The sequence below is a fragment of the Stigmatopora nigra genome, chromosome 1 (genome assembly GCF_051989575.1).
Source record: "Stigmatopora nigra isolate UIUO_SnigA chromosome 1, RoL_Snig_1.1, whole genome shotgun sequence".
In the NCBI taxonomy this organism is placed as follows: Eukaryota; Metazoa; Chordata; class Actinopteri; order Syngnathiformes; family Syngnathidae; genus Stigmatopora; species Stigmatopora nigra.
The window spans coordinates 2,420,851-2,437,728 of NC_135508.1; the positions used below are offsets into that span (position 1 = coordinate 2,420,851).

At 34.7% G+C, this 16,878-nt stretch overlaps 1 protein-coding gene across 1 annotated transcript in view; it reads right to left on the reverse strand.

Annotated features, from left to right (window-relative positions):
• The window catches only part of hdac7a (histone deacetylase 7a), a 56,676-nt gene that overhangs the window by 18,285 nt on the left and 21,513 nt on the right, over window positions 1-16,878 (reverse strand). Inside the window, exons 3-12 of the mRNA XM_077723952.1 lie at window positions 11,008-11,186; window positions 9,646-9,736; window positions 9,030-9,150; window positions 7,404-7,504; window positions 6,132-6,254; window positions 5,942-6,051; window positions 4,287-4,388; window positions 3,263-3,434; window positions 1,887-2,092; window positions 623-811 (exon numbers count right to left, since the gene is read on the reverse strand). Coding sequence (XP_077580078.1) covers window positions 623-811; window positions 1,887-2,092; window positions 3,263-3,434; window positions 4,287-4,388; window positions 5,942-6,051; window positions 6,132-6,254; window positions 7,404-7,504; window positions 9,030-9,150; window positions 9,646-9,736; window positions 11,008-11,154 — 1,362 coding nt within the window. The 5' untranslated portion in view covers window positions 11,155-11,186. The remainder of the gene's footprint in view (window positions 1-622; window positions 812-1,886; window positions 2,093-3,262; window positions 3,435-4,286; window positions 4,389-5,941; window positions 6,052-6,131; window positions 6,255-7,403; window positions 7,505-9,029; window positions 9,151-9,645; window positions 9,737-11,007; window positions 11,187-16,878) is intronic.

Genomic DNA, 16,878 nt, shown 5'->3' on the forward strand with positions numbered 1-16,878 from the left:
GTACACCATATAGAATACGGGTAGAGAGAGTGAAATTCATGTTATAACAAAAAAAAACTGTAAAATATGTTGTTTCAATGTAATATTTGTATATTTTTTCCAAAAAAAAATCTGCGAAGCTCTGAGTGCGCGGTAGCTGAACCGCGAAGTAGCGAGGGAACACTGTATTGACAGCTATTGGGAAGGACAAAATGTCAATGCAAAAAAGTGGAACTCGCTTATTGAAACTAAAAATATAGACAGAATAAATATGGGAAAATAGTACAAATGTTAGAAAAAAATCAAGAAAACAGATTCAAATGAAGGTCCAAACAATGCAAATGTTTTAAAAATACGCTGAAACATGATAGACCCATCCAGAAGTAGATAGCACCCTCTAGAGGACAGTAACTGAATAACAACTAAGGATGATTTTACTAGTTATATTCACTAGTTTAGCACTTTAGACCACTCAACTGGTTTCAAATGAAGGTCGAAACAATGCAAAAGTTTTAAAAATAAACTGAAACATGATAAACCCATCCAGAAGTAGATAGCTTCCTCTAGAGGACAGTACCTGAATAACAACTAAGGAAGATTTTACTAGTTATATTCACTACTTTTGCTCTTTTAGATCTCTTACCTGGTTTAATATGAGTGCATGCTGAAGGTTCATCTGCTCTTGACTACTAGATGTTACTGGCTCCGCCTCTTCCCGCAATCTTACGCTCTGATAGGCTGATTCTGACGGTGATGAGCCGCCATCTTCTGAGTCCATATCTTCGGATGGTATTTGATGAAGTCGGGGTTTTTCACTGGATTTGGCCATGAGCTTTAAAATATGCATACAAAGTATGTATATTATTAGTACGTTATATATATTACTGACAAAAAGTCAAATTTGACACTGATAGATATGTATACCATGATTATAGGCCTTTTAAATAATATAATGGTTTAGCTTAGCTCTTTATGGAATTTACTAGACCAGCATTTTATTTTATGCACTTCTCTGTGTATTACATTAAATTGAATGCCTTTGATGTCATTATACATAAATAACTCCATTAATAATTTGACATACGAGTACCCTTAATACGAGGAATTTGAGATAAGAGTAAAATTCCGAGCAAATATTTACCTTGAGATATGAGATACATTTTTTTCATATATAAGGCGCACTGTATTATAAGGCGCACTGTCTATTTTGGAGAAAATTTAAGACTTAAGTGCGCCTTATAGTGGTGAAAATACGGTAATTGCTATTGACTTCCATGTATGAAGCACTCACTACTTTACAGTCACCTCTAGAGCCAGCCATTGTTGATGTTTTGGATGTTTTTTGTATAAAATCTTGCAGTGGGGGAGGAGCTATATGATGGAAGATGTTGTAAACTAAGATGGCATCTGCATATTTAAGGCGTTTGTGTTTTTTTAATATCCGACAGTGGTGTTTTGTTTTTGTTTTTCAGTTTTTTTCCATATATAAGGCGCACTGGATTATAAGGCGCACTGTCTATTTTGGTGAAAATGTAAGACTTTTAAGTGCGCCTTATGGTAGTGAAAATACGGTAATTGTTGTTGACTTCCAGGTATGAAGCACTCACTACTTTACAGTCACCTCTAGAGCCAGCCATTGTTAATGTTTTGGATTTAATGGTATAAAATCTTGCAGTGGGGGAGGAGCTATATGATGGAAGATTTTGTAAACTAAGATGGCATCTGCATATTTAACAGTATTGTCCAATTTCAGCCATTTGTGTTTTTTTAATATCCGACAGTGGTGGTTTTTCGTTTTTGGTTTTCTGTTTTTTCCATACATAAGGTGCACTGTCTATTTTGGAGAAAATGTAAGACTTTTAAGTGCGCCTTATAGTCGTGAAAATACGGTAAATAAATTCTGCTACCTTGCCAAGGTGAGTCTGCTGTTTTAATCGCTCCAGTAGTTGCGTGTTGTGATGCTGTTGGAGAAGATGTGAGTGAAGGGTCCTAGGGCTTTGTGGGAGGGGCTCTGAACGTGTTCTGCTGAGAGGCTTGTGGGCCTGTGTGCCACCTGGAGACAGTTGGTCCGAATGCGGGGAAAATTGAAGAGGGACTGATTCGAGTCCTGGAACTAGTTGGAGACAGATGGAGAGAGGGTAACAGGTATTACAATGTGTTCCAGGAATAGAAACAGAGTTAAAAAAAAACATATTAAAAGAGAAATATGTGGACAAATTACATTTAAAGGCAGGGGCGGGCAAAGTTTTAGGCCCGGGGGCCACATTGACTTTAAAATTTTGACAGATGGGCGGGGTCAGCACAAGATATGATACATGTAAAAAAGTGCATCCGTTAACAGTACATATGAAACATAAACAGAAAAAAAGGACTAAAGTATTAACATACTCATGACTCATTATTAAAGTAAAAAGTATAAAGTACAAAGTCAAGTCAAAAGGAAGGTATTAAGAAATATTAATATTTAGTTTAAAAAAAGATAGAAGGGCTGTAAAACACCAAAAACAAAGAAGAGTGGATAGAACTACTGCCACTGGCTACCATGTAACGGCGCCATCTTGGAAAAAAAAAAACATTAATTGGATAAAGTCGCCGGGCCGGATGTGGCTCGCGGGCCATAGTTTGCCCATATCTGACAGAGCCTTGGCAAAGTTCGATATTTTCATTATACTTATTGCAAGAATGTACTGCATTGAGCATATTTTATGGATGACAAGTCTCCATATTTTTTAATAGTTTGGCTGGTCATGGTCATTTATATTCAAGTCTGATTTTTATTTTGTCAAAATATAGACTTCCATCTTCATAATTAGTTTCACGGTGATCTATGAGGTTAGACCTAATGTGCAAACTACGGCCCGCGGGCCACATATGGCCTGTTAGGCTTTTTAATCAAGCTTGCCGACGTTGTCCTAATATTTTTTTCCCCAAGATGGCGCCGTTACACAGAAGCCAGTGGCAGTAGCTCTGTCCATTCTTATGTTTTTTCGTATTTTACAGCCCCTCTATCTTTTTTTAAATTTTAATATTTCTTAATACATTCCTTTTTAATTGACTTTGTACTTTATACTTTTTACTTTAATGATGAGTGATGAGTATGTTCATACTTTAGTCCTTTTTTCCTGTTTATGTTTCATATGTACTGTTAACGGATGCACTTTTTTATTTGTATCGTATCTTGTGCCATTTTTAAAGTCAATGGGACCCCCGGGCCCAAAAGTTTGCCCACCCCTGGTTCAGATTGAGCCAAATTGAAATCCAATCTATTAAGCGTGTGCTTTACCAGTGAGTAGTGGACCATGCACCAATCCGGAAGGCTCCAAGATGATGACAGGGAGTCGTGAGCTGAGTTGCCCCGCTTGATCTTCTCTGCCCAGTGGCAACAAGACCTGCGGAGCTCCGGCTGCCACTAGGGGGCCTCGACTAAGCTTCAGAGGGGAAAGATCACCTTCAACCTGCAAAACAGACGTTCAAATTGCCTTAAAATCGTTGATTTTGACGATTTCTCTCGTATAAGCTGCCCCCTGATGAACAATTTTTACCTCCTTATTCATGGTTTTAATAGGAAGTACAAATGTGTTACTTTGAAGGGAAAATCTTAAGATGCATCATCGCACGTGATATTTCTGAGATACCGTATGAATCTAAAGGATCTTCTGGATAGCGTATTCCGAAATTCCGAAATCTAATTTTGTCATTTGGTGTGTAGAGTCTTTGTCACTTTGCAGTTTCATGCATGTCAAGTCTAATTTGTGCGCATATAAGCCGTACCCTTGATTGATAGCCATAATTTCGGTTTATATGTGAGAGAAAATACAGTACTTGCATTTTTTTGCCTAGTGGTAGTCCTATGTTTATTTTGAAAGACAACTAGGAAAAAAATGTAATTGTAGGCCGACTGAGTGGTTAGTTCATTGGCTTTACACTTCTGGGGTCGAGGGTTCGATGCCAGGTTGGCCCTTATTGTGTCGAGTAAGCATGTTCTCCCTGGGTTTGCGTGGGTTTTCTCTGGGTACTCCAGTTTCCTCCCACATTCCCAAAAAAATGCATGCTAGGCTAGCTGGTTGAACACTCAAAATTGCCCTTAGCTATGATTGGTTATCCCATGTCTCCTTGTGCCCTGCTAGGAGCCTGTATTTAGCTGGAATAGGCTCCAGCACCCCCCGCGACCCTTGTAATGATAAGTGTTTTAGACATTTTAAGTTTTTTGTTGTTTTTAATCACATTCCTGCCATGGGTGAACATATTTTTTTTTATAAGTTGGATGTTTTTTATAGTTTAGTAGTTATGGGGGTGCTAGAGCTTACCCTGGCATTGGCTGGTAGTCCTAGAGTAATGGTGGGCAGCGTGGAAGGACTTTGGATGGTGAAGTTTGCAAGGGTGCCGTCCCTGAGCAGTAACCTTTGTGCCTATAAAAAAAAAACAAAAAAAAATATTTAGAATATTCACAATTATAGGGAAAATAGAAGCAAACATTTAATAATTTCCAAAATCTGAGATTTAACAGTTGTTAATCAGGCCTAGAATTTCATAATATGGTTATTAACGATGCTTTGTAATCCTGGAAAACACAGGTTAAGAACATTTGCCTAATTAGACACGACATGAATTACACAAGCGCAGCAGGTGTGTTGCCATGTTTTTTTTTACATTTCTGTGATTAAATCAATTATGTATAAACAGCTGACACACTCGGCTTGTGTGCCGCTGCATTAAACATGTTATTAGTCACTTTTTGGCCACAATCCAAGCACAAGAAACGACGCTTCTTATAATACATTTTTGCTGGTGTGAAATGAGTTGGTTTTCCATTTCATAATCACAAGTTAGATTCTATAAAGAATAAAAGACTTTGGCATTTAAATACATTGAATTTAGTTGATGGGTTTTGTGGAAACATTAATGAAACTGATTTGGCAACTGTTTTTTTAAAGAATTGTTTTGTTTGAACATGAACAGATATAACTTATGGTGCACAAGTGTAATATTTGGTTTTCTATAAGAATTAGGGTAAAAAAGTCAAATATGGCATAACATAATACTTTTGAACTAATGTACTGTATGTAGGCCGTTTTTACGATGATTGTGATTGTTGTATTAGTATATCTAGTGTTTTAATTACTACTTATATTTGTACTATTTACTACTTATGTATTGATTTTTTTTAAATATTATTTATTGATGATTTGTATGTTATTATTTATATATTAGTAATTATAAATTGATTAGTTATTATTAATTCATTATGTATAGTTATTTATTGATTATTTATTATGTATTGATTATTTATTATGAATATTTTTTAGTTTTTAGTTATTGATTATTTTTATTATTAATATTTGTTTAGTTTTTATTAATTTGTTATTTTTATTATTATTTATTATTAATATTTTTTAGTTTTTATTTATTGATTATTTTTATTATTATTTATTGATTATTTTTATTATTATTTATTGATTATTTTTATTATTATTTATTGAATATTTATTAATATTATTGATTGATTCTTTTTTATTTATTGAAAATGTATTAGTATTATTTATTGATTTATTTTACTGTTCATTTTTTGCTTGTTATTATTTTTGCACTTACCTACTTATTTATGTTGTTGACTACTTATTTATTGATTATATTATTATCAGTTATTCTTATTTATTCCTTTGTTTGTTGTTAATGGGGCTTTAAATCTCATCATACTTGTATAATAACAATAAAAGCATTCAATTCAATATGAAGCAACTAAAACTAAAATTAAATATTTTTATCCTGATTGCAGTGACATTTTTGCCCACCAGTCTTGCATCTCGAGGATCCCGGGGGTGCCGCAGACCATCCCAGCTAACTACACTAAGACCCTGATGTGGTTCCCAGCCAATCCCAGATCAGTCTTACATATTTCACCTTTAAAATTCAGCGCTATGTTTGAAGACGAGAGATGAATAAATTCCAAACATTTGTTCACCTCATGCGACAAGCCGCCAGCAGAGGGCACCAGCCCATTTTCAGTGGGAAGACTGTCATTAGGGGAACTACAGCCGGAGACTGGGGTGCTACTACTGCTGGGTGAAGAGTCTGCCAGAGAAATAACAACAACAACAAAATGTCAGAATATTTAACATACACATTGGAATGCAATGCGACCGATCTTTTACCCAGAGTGTCAGGTACTCGGTGTCTAACGGTGGGCGGGGCGCTCTCTTTGCGGGTCAGGGGGCTCTGGCGGGTGTTGAGATGTTTTTTCAGCTTGTGTTTCACTTTAAGATTGGGTTCTGATGCTGAAAATGAGAAGAAAACAATTAATTTGTGCATTGGGGAAGTACTTCAGGAGCTCATTCGAATTTAGGGGAAGGGAACCTATGGCTCTGGAGCCGCATGTGGCTTTTTAATGGGTGTGTATGGCTCGGGGTGTCAGACTCGGGTTGGTTCGCGGGTTGTGTTAACGTCAACTCAATTTCATGTGGGCTGGACCATTTTAGATATAATATTTAGATTTTTTTATATTTTAATTGGATTATAATAACTGGATTAAAATCCCTGAATATTCAGTTTTTTATAGATATAAAACTGTTTATTTCAACTTTTTTTCTTAATTAGGGAAAATATCTAATAAGCATTTGTTTTTCATTTCAAATGGAAAGTTTTCTTTTTTAAATTGCCTTAAAATCAATGAATTTTATAATTTCTCTCGTATAAGCCGCCCCCTGATTCTCAATTTTCACCTCCATATTCATGGTTTTAATAGAGAGTACAAATGTGTTATTTTGAAGTGAAAATCATACTTAGATGTGGTCAGTCAATATTAAAAATAAACTTTGAAATACTGAATTCCATGTTTTAGCCAGATTATCTTTTGTCTTCTGTTTTTACCTTGAATCAGTTTATACAGATACGAGCAAACTACGGCCCGCGGGCCACATACGGGCCGTTAGGCTCTTTAATCCGGCCCGCCGACGTTGTCCAAGTAGATTTTTTTTCCCCCAAGATGGCGCCGTCACGCAGAAGCCAGTGGCAGTAGCTGTGTCCACTCTTATTTGTTTTTCGTGTTTTACATCCCTTATATCTTTTTTTAATTGACATTTTAATATTTCTTAATACATTCCTTTTTACTTGACTTGCTACTTTATACTTTTTACTCTAATGATGAGTATGTTAATACTTTAGTCCTTTTTTCCTGTTTATGTTTCATATGTACTGTTAACGGAAGCACTTTTTTATGTGTATCGTATCTTGTGCTGACCCGGCTCATCTGACACATTTTTAAAGTCAATGTGGCCCCTCCCCGGGCCCAAAAGTTTGTCCACCCCTGGTTTAAATATTAAAGTGGAGAACCGGGAAAAAATGAGGCTATTTCAGCTAGATTAAATATATTCCATCTACGGAAACCATTGACAATTTGACAAAATATTAGCTAATGTGCATTTTACCTGCCCGACGCAGGCGGGTGCCTTCTGAACTCTCAGACGAAGACATTGAAGGCGGTGAAACCAGAGGTTGGGAGGAAATACTTGGATCCGGACCTAGTTTCCTGTGAGCACATTGAAAAAATTCCCATTACATTTGAAATACAGTCATGCCTTGAGATACAAGCTTAATGCGTTCCGGGACCGAATCTCAAATCAATGTTTCCCATAGAAATCAACTAAATATAAATTAATTTGTTCCCACCCTCTCAAAAAAAATGCCAAAAAGAGGATATTACAATGGAAAAACATTTTATTGGTTGTAATTAACCATCTACTAACAAAGTGACATAAAACTAGTGGTGTTGATGTTTAATACTAAAATGAGACATTATTTTATAAAACGGGAAGTTTGTGGATGTGGAGAGATTCGACGGATATGCTCTAAATTTAACTTAAATAAACTTAGATTCCTATACACGAAGGGTGCCGACGCTTTAACGGCAATTTGATTTCACGTGGGCCGGACCATTTTAGATAGAATATTTCGATTTTTTTAATAAATGGATTAAAAGAAGTGGATTAAAATCCCTGAATAATCTCAATGTGTTCGATTCTCGTGTAAATTACGGTATTTACTGTTATAACTCCTTTTTTTCTTCTGTCATTATAGTACTTACTGTTATAACTAGTTTCTTTGGCCTTGAATTAATGTCCTTGTTATTCTAAATGAATGTTATCATCTGTAAATTGTTATTCTAAATAAATGTTATTATCAGTAATTTGTTTTTATTCCAACTCAACAAGGATACATTTTGCAAGTGCAATCAGTTAATTAGAGTCAGGTGCTACTTATTTTAAAGACACCTGATTGGTTAAAATGTCGGCACTGGATCGGTAGGAACAAAAACCAGGACCCACTGCGGCCCTATGTGGAACCGATTTGAGACTACTATTCTAAATGAATGTTATCAGTAACTGGCTGTATAAATTTGTACACACACACGACCGGGGGCGGGGCGAGCGCGTCAGCTAAATGTTCTTTGGCTAGATAGTCGGTCGGCCAAATAGTCGTTCGGCAAATTCTACGTTCGGCCAGATGGCCTTTCGGCGAGTTGGCTGTCGGCCAAATGTCAGTTGCCTAAATGTCTTTCGGCTAGTAGGCCGTGCGCCCTTTGACACACATGCTATACACACTAAAAAATAATTAATCTTACGTTACACTAAATTTAAACCTACTTGCACAATAACCAAGGCAAATAAATTAATGTATTTTACCACATACACTAAAGTTTTACAATTATTTCATGTTTAATATCCATTATCATCATATGCATTTTCTTAGCACTATCCTTCATTGCATCGGCTTGCTTTAAATCTATAATTTTTCCCTTAAATCTTCACTAACAAACGCAAAAAAAACAAAAATTCCAATGCCCCGCCCAGTGCTCGTAGTCTCAGCCACCTGGCTGTTTCATATGCTCATATATAAAAAAATTTCCCATATCTCAAGACAAATATTTGCTCAGAATTTTACTTTTATCTCAAATTCCTCGTATGTTGAGGCACTCGTATATCAAGGTATGACTGTATGGTTACATGTTTTAAGCAGATGATGTATAGTACATTTGTGTAAGAATGCTATATTACCTGTAGGCTACAGATGTAGAAGTTAATGAGTTGGAACTTGTTCTTTCAAGTGCCGCTTGTTTTTGCTTTTTCAAAATAACTTCCTGGAGTTTCTGTTTCACCAAAGAACTGGCAACCGCACCTGTCCCAGCGACCAATCAGAAGACATTCACGAGTTAGGTTTGTCCAACAAATGCTTACCAAACATCCTTCAAAAATCTGATTTTTTTTCGCAAAAAAACTACGAAATCTGCCTTGAGTTTTAGTGATTTTGGTCCGTTTTACAGGTTTAGATCACTTGTTTTGTGTACCTTGTGTCGATTGGATAATTTGTGGTGACAGAAGGTGTTTAAGTCAATATTGACTCAATGACTAGTGTTCATATTCAATGCTATATTTAACTCTACGTCAGTCAGGTTATATTTAACTAAAAGTAGACAGTTTCCTGGAACACGAAAAAAAACATATAGATAAAGAATAAACAAAAAACGCTGTCGTTTTAGATGAGAATAGAACTTGATTTGTCATGGTAAAGTGAACAAAAAAAATTGTCTGTTTTTGTTTTGAACCGACTTAGTACTAAGATTTTGAAAGAAACGTAATTAAGTTAAAGGTGACTTTTATATTGTACACTTACTTTGTTGACTCTTGTCTTTGTTTTTGAGCTGCTGCAATTCTTGTTGCTTCTCCTGGTGCTCCTGTTCACGTCTCCGTTGCTCCATGTTAAACTAAACACAAACGTTGCAAAGTTGTTAAACTGATTTTACTAACTGACATATACATACATATATACACATATACATACATATATGCACACACATACATATATACACATATACATACATATATACACATATACATACATATATGCACACACATACATATATACACATATACATACATATATACACATACGTACAAATATACACATATGCATACATATATACACATATGCATACATATATACACATATACATACATATATACACATACATACATATATACAAATACATACATATAGACACATATACATATATACACATATATACACATATGCATACATATATACACATATGCATACATATATACACATATGCATACATATATACACATATACATACAGACATATATACATACATACATATATACACATATACATACATACATATATACACACATATACATACATACATATATACACACATACATATATGCACATATACATAAATATATACACATACATACATATATACACATATACATACATATATACACATACATATATACACATACATACATATATACCTATATACGTATATACATATATATACATACCTATATACATATATACACATATACACATATATACATATATACACATATACATGCATATACACATACACATGCATATACACATATATACACATATACACATGCATATACACATATATACACATATACACATATATACACATGCATATACACATATATACACATGCATATACACATATATACACATATATATACACATACATATACACATATACACACATATATACACATACATATACACACATACACACATATATACACATATATACAAATATATACACATACTAATATAAATGTATACATATATACAAATCTATCTATATATGGGTGTATATGTATATATGTATTTGCTTTTTGTTTTGTTTTATTTTTGTATTTGTATTATTTTATTTCATTTTTTTTTTTTTTTTGGGGGGGGGCAATTTATTAATACCTATATATATGGCTGGTGTGATTTATACTCACTCACTCGGGCAAATCAAAAATACAGTAATTGATTGACAGTCATACTATAAATGCATTATTAAAATAACCATTACTTGCTGTGTAAGCTGTCAATTTGATTAGTAAACGGATTCCAATTAGGGTTGATTGACACAGTACCGATTAGAGAAAGGAGCCCTATTTAAAGACATGGGAAAAGTTTTTATAGATTTTTTCATCGTACCCGTATGTGCTGTTGAAGTTGCTGTTGGGAAAAGGAGGTGCGGGTCTGCGGGGAGAACGGGCTGAGTAACAACGGAGGGTGCAGGGGTGTGAGGAGCGCCGTTTCGGAGCCAGGGCGCATCCCCCGCTCGCCGACCCTGAGGTCCATGGGAAATGAGGTGACGCACAACACGCAGGAATCTGTGACGTCAAAAAGATAAGATGCAACAATTCAGTGTCTCAACTACTTTTGCACCAAATGGAAAAAAAAATGGGAACACTTAAATCAAAATGTACCAAAATATTTTCCTGCCAGGCCACAAACTTTCCAGTAAATAAATTCCATTCCCACAAAATTGAACAAACCGAATAATGGTGACAAGAAAACATCATTACACTGTAGATTATAATATTTTATGAACTGGCTCCATCTTTCTTCTAAAATAGTTTTACATAAGCATAACTTGAAAGTTTGTATAATATATAGTTTGTATGATATTTACATGAACCATAAACTATCCATTCTGAAAAAAAAAAAAAAAAAAAAAAATATATATATATATATATATATATATATATATATATATATATATATATATATATATATATATATATATATATATATATATATATATATATATATATATATATATATATATATATATATATATATATATATATATATATATATATATATATATATATATATATATATATATATATATATATATATATATATATATATATATATATATATATATATATATATATATATATATATATATATATATATATATATATATATATATATTTGCACAAAAAACTATAAGTCCGCATGGAGTGTTACCTTGGCATACGAGTCCCCAGACATACGAGTGCCCCGACATACGAGTGCCCTCGACATACGAGTGCCCCGACATAAAAGTGCCCCGACATACGAGTGCCCCGACATACGAGTGCCCCGACATACGAGTGCCCCGACATACGAGTGCCCCGACATACGAGTGCCCCGACATACGAGTGCCCCGACATACGAGTGCCCCGACATACGAGTGCCCCGACATACGAGTGCCCCGACATACGAGTGCCCCGACATACGAATGCCCCGAAATACGAGTGCCCCGACATACGAGTGCCTCGACATTCGAGTGCCTCGACATTGGAGTGCCTCGACATACGAGTGCCTCGACATACGAGTGCCCCGACATACGAGTGCCCCCACATACGAGTGCCCCCGACATACGAGTGCCTCGACATACGAGTGCCCCGACATACGAGTGCCCCCACATACGAGTGCCCCGACATACGAGTGCCTCGACATACGAGTGCCCCCGACATACGAGTGCCCCCACATACGAGTGCCCCGACATACGAGTGCCCCCACATACAAGTGCCCCCACATACGAGCAATTTGAGATACGAGTCAACTTTGAGCAAATATTTACCTTAAGATACAAGACATATTTTGTTATACGAGCAGAAAGCGGACCCGCATCATTTTGGGAATATTTTGAAGGGAATACAAAAGCAAAAAACCCTCGATAGGTTGCATCTGAAATTCAGGATGGGAGGCGGGGCTTAAAGAGTCAACCCGGGAGAAGAAAGGTATCAAAATGTAAAAGAAAATTAGAATTAAGTTTAGTGTAAGGTTAGATTAAACTTATTTTTGAGTGTGTTTGCATCGTAATCCAAGTTCATTTAAATTTGTTTGTTATGTTACGAGTAGGTTACCGTGCAAAAAATCCCCCCCCCCTGCGAAATCTGTCTAATTTTAGTACAATTAAACACATTTTAGTAATATTAAACCACTAGTTATTTGTTACTATGTTAATAGATGGCGAATTTGAACAAATAAAAATGTTTTTCCAATCCAATATCCCTATTTTTGGTGCTTTTTCAGAGTTGGAACGAATTCATTTGTTTTTAGTTCATTTCAATGTTTGAGTTACGAGAAAATCAACATACAAGCTCAGTCCCGGAACGAATTAAGCTCTTATCTCGAGGTACCACTGTATTTGGGTTGGTAGTAGCTGTCATAGGTTTTTTCATAGGGTGGGAACCAATTAATTAGTTTTTAGTTCATTTCTATGGGAAACGTTCATTTGAGTTACGAGTAAACCAACATACGAGCTCAGTCCCGGAACGAATTAAGCTCGTATCTCGAGGTACTACTGTACTTACAAACCCCAAGTTTAACATGTCAGAAAAAAATGACTTTGAATGGCTTCTTATTCCACAGTAACTTTAAATGTCATCCAAATTTCTAATTTTAAAACATATTTTCACTCTCTGGCTGTCTTTTACTGACATAGACGGGTAGACACATTCATTTCCATGTTCTTTGCATGCTGCAGGGCATATTTGCATTTCAGGCTTGAGTCAATGGGAACTATTGCCTCATCTGGCACGGAAAACAAGATCCAGGAAGGGAAAAACTCAGGAAAATGCTGGGGGGTGCACACACACACACACACACACACAGACACACACACACACACACACACACACACACAGATACACACATGCCTTGAAGCAATTTGGTGTGACATCATTGTTGTGCTTGTTAGTCAAATGTCAACCTAAGGAGTGCGAAGTAAATGCCATTCATTGAGAAGGTTGCCATAGTTTGCTAAAACAATCCCACATAGTTCATTGAGGTAACATACCTGTCAACCTCTATGTTTTTTTCACGTATTTTCTAGGTTTTTTTATTATTTCCAATTGTGTACGCCGTATAATAACTTTTGTACAGGATTTTTTAAGTATTTTTTTTTTAAACGATGTGGTTTTAGCTATTTTGGCTGTAATCCGGATTGGGTGGGAAAACTTTTGTGCCCGGTGGGCCATATTGACTTTAAAAATTTGATAGATGGGCCGGGTCAGCACAAGATAGGATACATATAAAAAAGTGCATCCGTTAACAGTACATATGAAACACAAAAGGATTAAAGTATTAACACACTCATCTCTCATCATTAAAGTAAAAGGTATAAAGTACAAAGTAAAGTAAAAAGTATAAAGTACAAAGTAAAGTAAATAGTATAAAGTACAAAGTACAAAGTAAAGTAAAAAGTATAAAGTACAAAGTACAAAGTACAAAGTAAAGTAAAAAGTATAAAGTACAAAGTAAAAAGTATAAAGTACAAAGTAAAGTAAAAAGTATGAAGTACAAAGTAAAGTAAAAAGTATAAAGTACAAAGTAAAGTAAAAAGTATAAAGTACAAAGTAAAGTAAATAGTATAAAGTACAAAGTACAAAGTAAAGTAAAAAGTATAAAGTACAAAGTACAAAGTACAAAGTAAAGTAAAAAGTATAAAGTACAAAGTAAAAAGTATAAAGTACAAAGTAAAGTAAAAAGTATGAAGTACAAAGTAAAGTAAAAAGTATAAAGTACAAAGTAAAGTAAATAGTATAAAGTACAAAGTACAAAGTAAAGTAAAAAGTATGAAGTACAAAGTAAAGTAAAAAGTATAAAGTACAAAGTAAAGTAAAAAGTATAAAGTACAAAGTAAAGTAAAAAGTATAAAGTACAAAGAAAAGTAAAAAGTATAAAGTACAAAGTCAAGTCAAAAGGAATGTATTAAGAAATATTACATTTAATTAATTAAAAATTAATAAATTAAAAGAGGGGGTGTAAAACACAAAAAACAAAGAGTGGACAGAGCTACTGCCACTGGCTTCCGCGTGACGGCGCCATCTTGGGGAAAAAAACAAAAAAAAACATTATCTGGACAACGTCGGTGGGCCGGATTAAAAAGCCTAACGGGGCCGTATGTGGCCCGCGGGCCGTAGTTTGACCATGTCTAATTTAAGCATATGCATATTCCACGTTCACGACATTAATACAGCGCGTCAGCAAGCAATGCACCCAAACAGTCAACTTCATACAGCGACATCTACAGAATCTTGAATTTACTGCATCCTGATTGGCCAATCCGTCCATTTTGTAGAAAATTTTAGACTTTTAAGTGTGCCCTATGTGAGTAAAAATGTCTAAAGTTGCATTTGTACATTTTTTTATCACTTAATAAGGGCAATAACAATCATTAATAAGGGGAGCAATTGGTCGAGGTTGACAAATATGAGGTAATATAACACTGTGTCAATCTGTCAAATTGGCGACCAATCTGACTAAAAACCAAGACTGGCAAGAAAGAAATTCTTGACTAAACGTATTCACTGTTAATGAAGCAGATCATGAGAAACAAGGCAGTTGTTGTCAGGGAGGAGGATTATTCTCTGTGTTTTAACAAAGACTGTTACAAGTGGGAATACCAGTATCACTCCCTGACTCCCAGTGGTTATAAATACACACTTGTCTAACATTTACTAACAGTTATCCTTTTGTGTCTACAAGGGAAAACATGCCTACGCATGTATACATACACAACTGATAAATCCTGTAAAGTCACATCCACTTTGCAGTTATTGGGTGTGTGAAGGGTCACATCAAGTCAGGTTTTTATTTTTTTTTTTGTAGAGGAATATCAGACGAGGGATGTCAAGATAGTATACGTTTGTCCAGTATTTTATACGGTTTTTAGATCATTTCAAATGGTCAACTCGATTTCATGTGGGCCGGACCATTTTAGATATAATATTTAGATTTTATTTTTTATAAATGGATTAAAAGAACTGGATTAAAATCCCTGAATATTCAGTTTTTGAACGGTCTAAAACAATATTTATTTTAGCTTTTTTTTCATACATTTTTAGATTTTACAAAATGATTTTTGACCTAAATACACAGAAAAAAATGGATTAAAAATTACAATTATTGATTTAAAAGGGGAAAAATCAGGGAATTTAATATACAACTATACACTTAATTTTAATTTGATCCAGCCATTGTTGATGTTTTGGATTTTTTTTGTATAAAAAATGCAGTGGGGGAGGAGCTATATGATGGAAGATGTTGTAAACTAAGATGGCATCTGCATATTTCACAGTATTGTTTCAGTTCAGGCATTTGTGTTTTTTTAATATTTGACAGTGGTGGTTTTTCGTTTTTGGTTTTCAGTTTTTCCATATATAAGGCGCACTGTATTATAAGGCGCACTGTCTATTTTGGAGAAAATTTAAGACTTTTAAGTGTGCCTTATAGTCGTGAAAATGCGGTAGTAATAACCAATCCGTGAGTTCCTTTTAGCAGTGAACTTGAGAAGTACACCATTAAGTACACAACGTTTTTTTCCAATAGTTGCTCCTTCATTTTATTTTAACTCCAAAAACCACAATATAGTGGACCTCCGAAGGAAGAAATACTTTGTTTAACCACTTGGCAGCTTGGCTTCTCATGATTGGATGGATACACAATGTCCTTTGGATGTGAAAATAACTGATAATAGCAGACTTCCCATGTAGGAAACAGTACTTTAAGTGTAGAAAGAACAATGGAAATGTTCTGTGAGTGACCCTCGACAACCACATTTGTTTCCTCTCCTGTCATTTTCTCGAAAAAAAATCAGTATAAACTACAATGTATGTACATCCGCTTCAAAATGATATCCGATGATGGTCCAAATTAAGTTAAAATTGTGCATAATGCTCTTAGAAGGAAAATATTTGAAATCTGCCACAGTATGTGGTCCATCTTTATTGCATTTAAATAGGATCGTTTCAATGGAACAATTTTCTGTATGCGTCTTTTTTGCATGCAAAAACGTTTCATTTACATGTAGAATGTGTTTGAAGGGTGACAGATTAAATGGGTATTTACATAAAAATTGTTTTGTGACGGGAACCCTCATAAAAAGGCTTAAAAAACAGTTTAGCTGATGTTTTTTATTTATTTTTAAGTGAAAACAATGTTCTGTAAATTGATAGAAGCCCAGAAGAGTGTATTAGAATAATACCTTGACATACGAGTGCCCCAACATAAGAGAAATTTGAA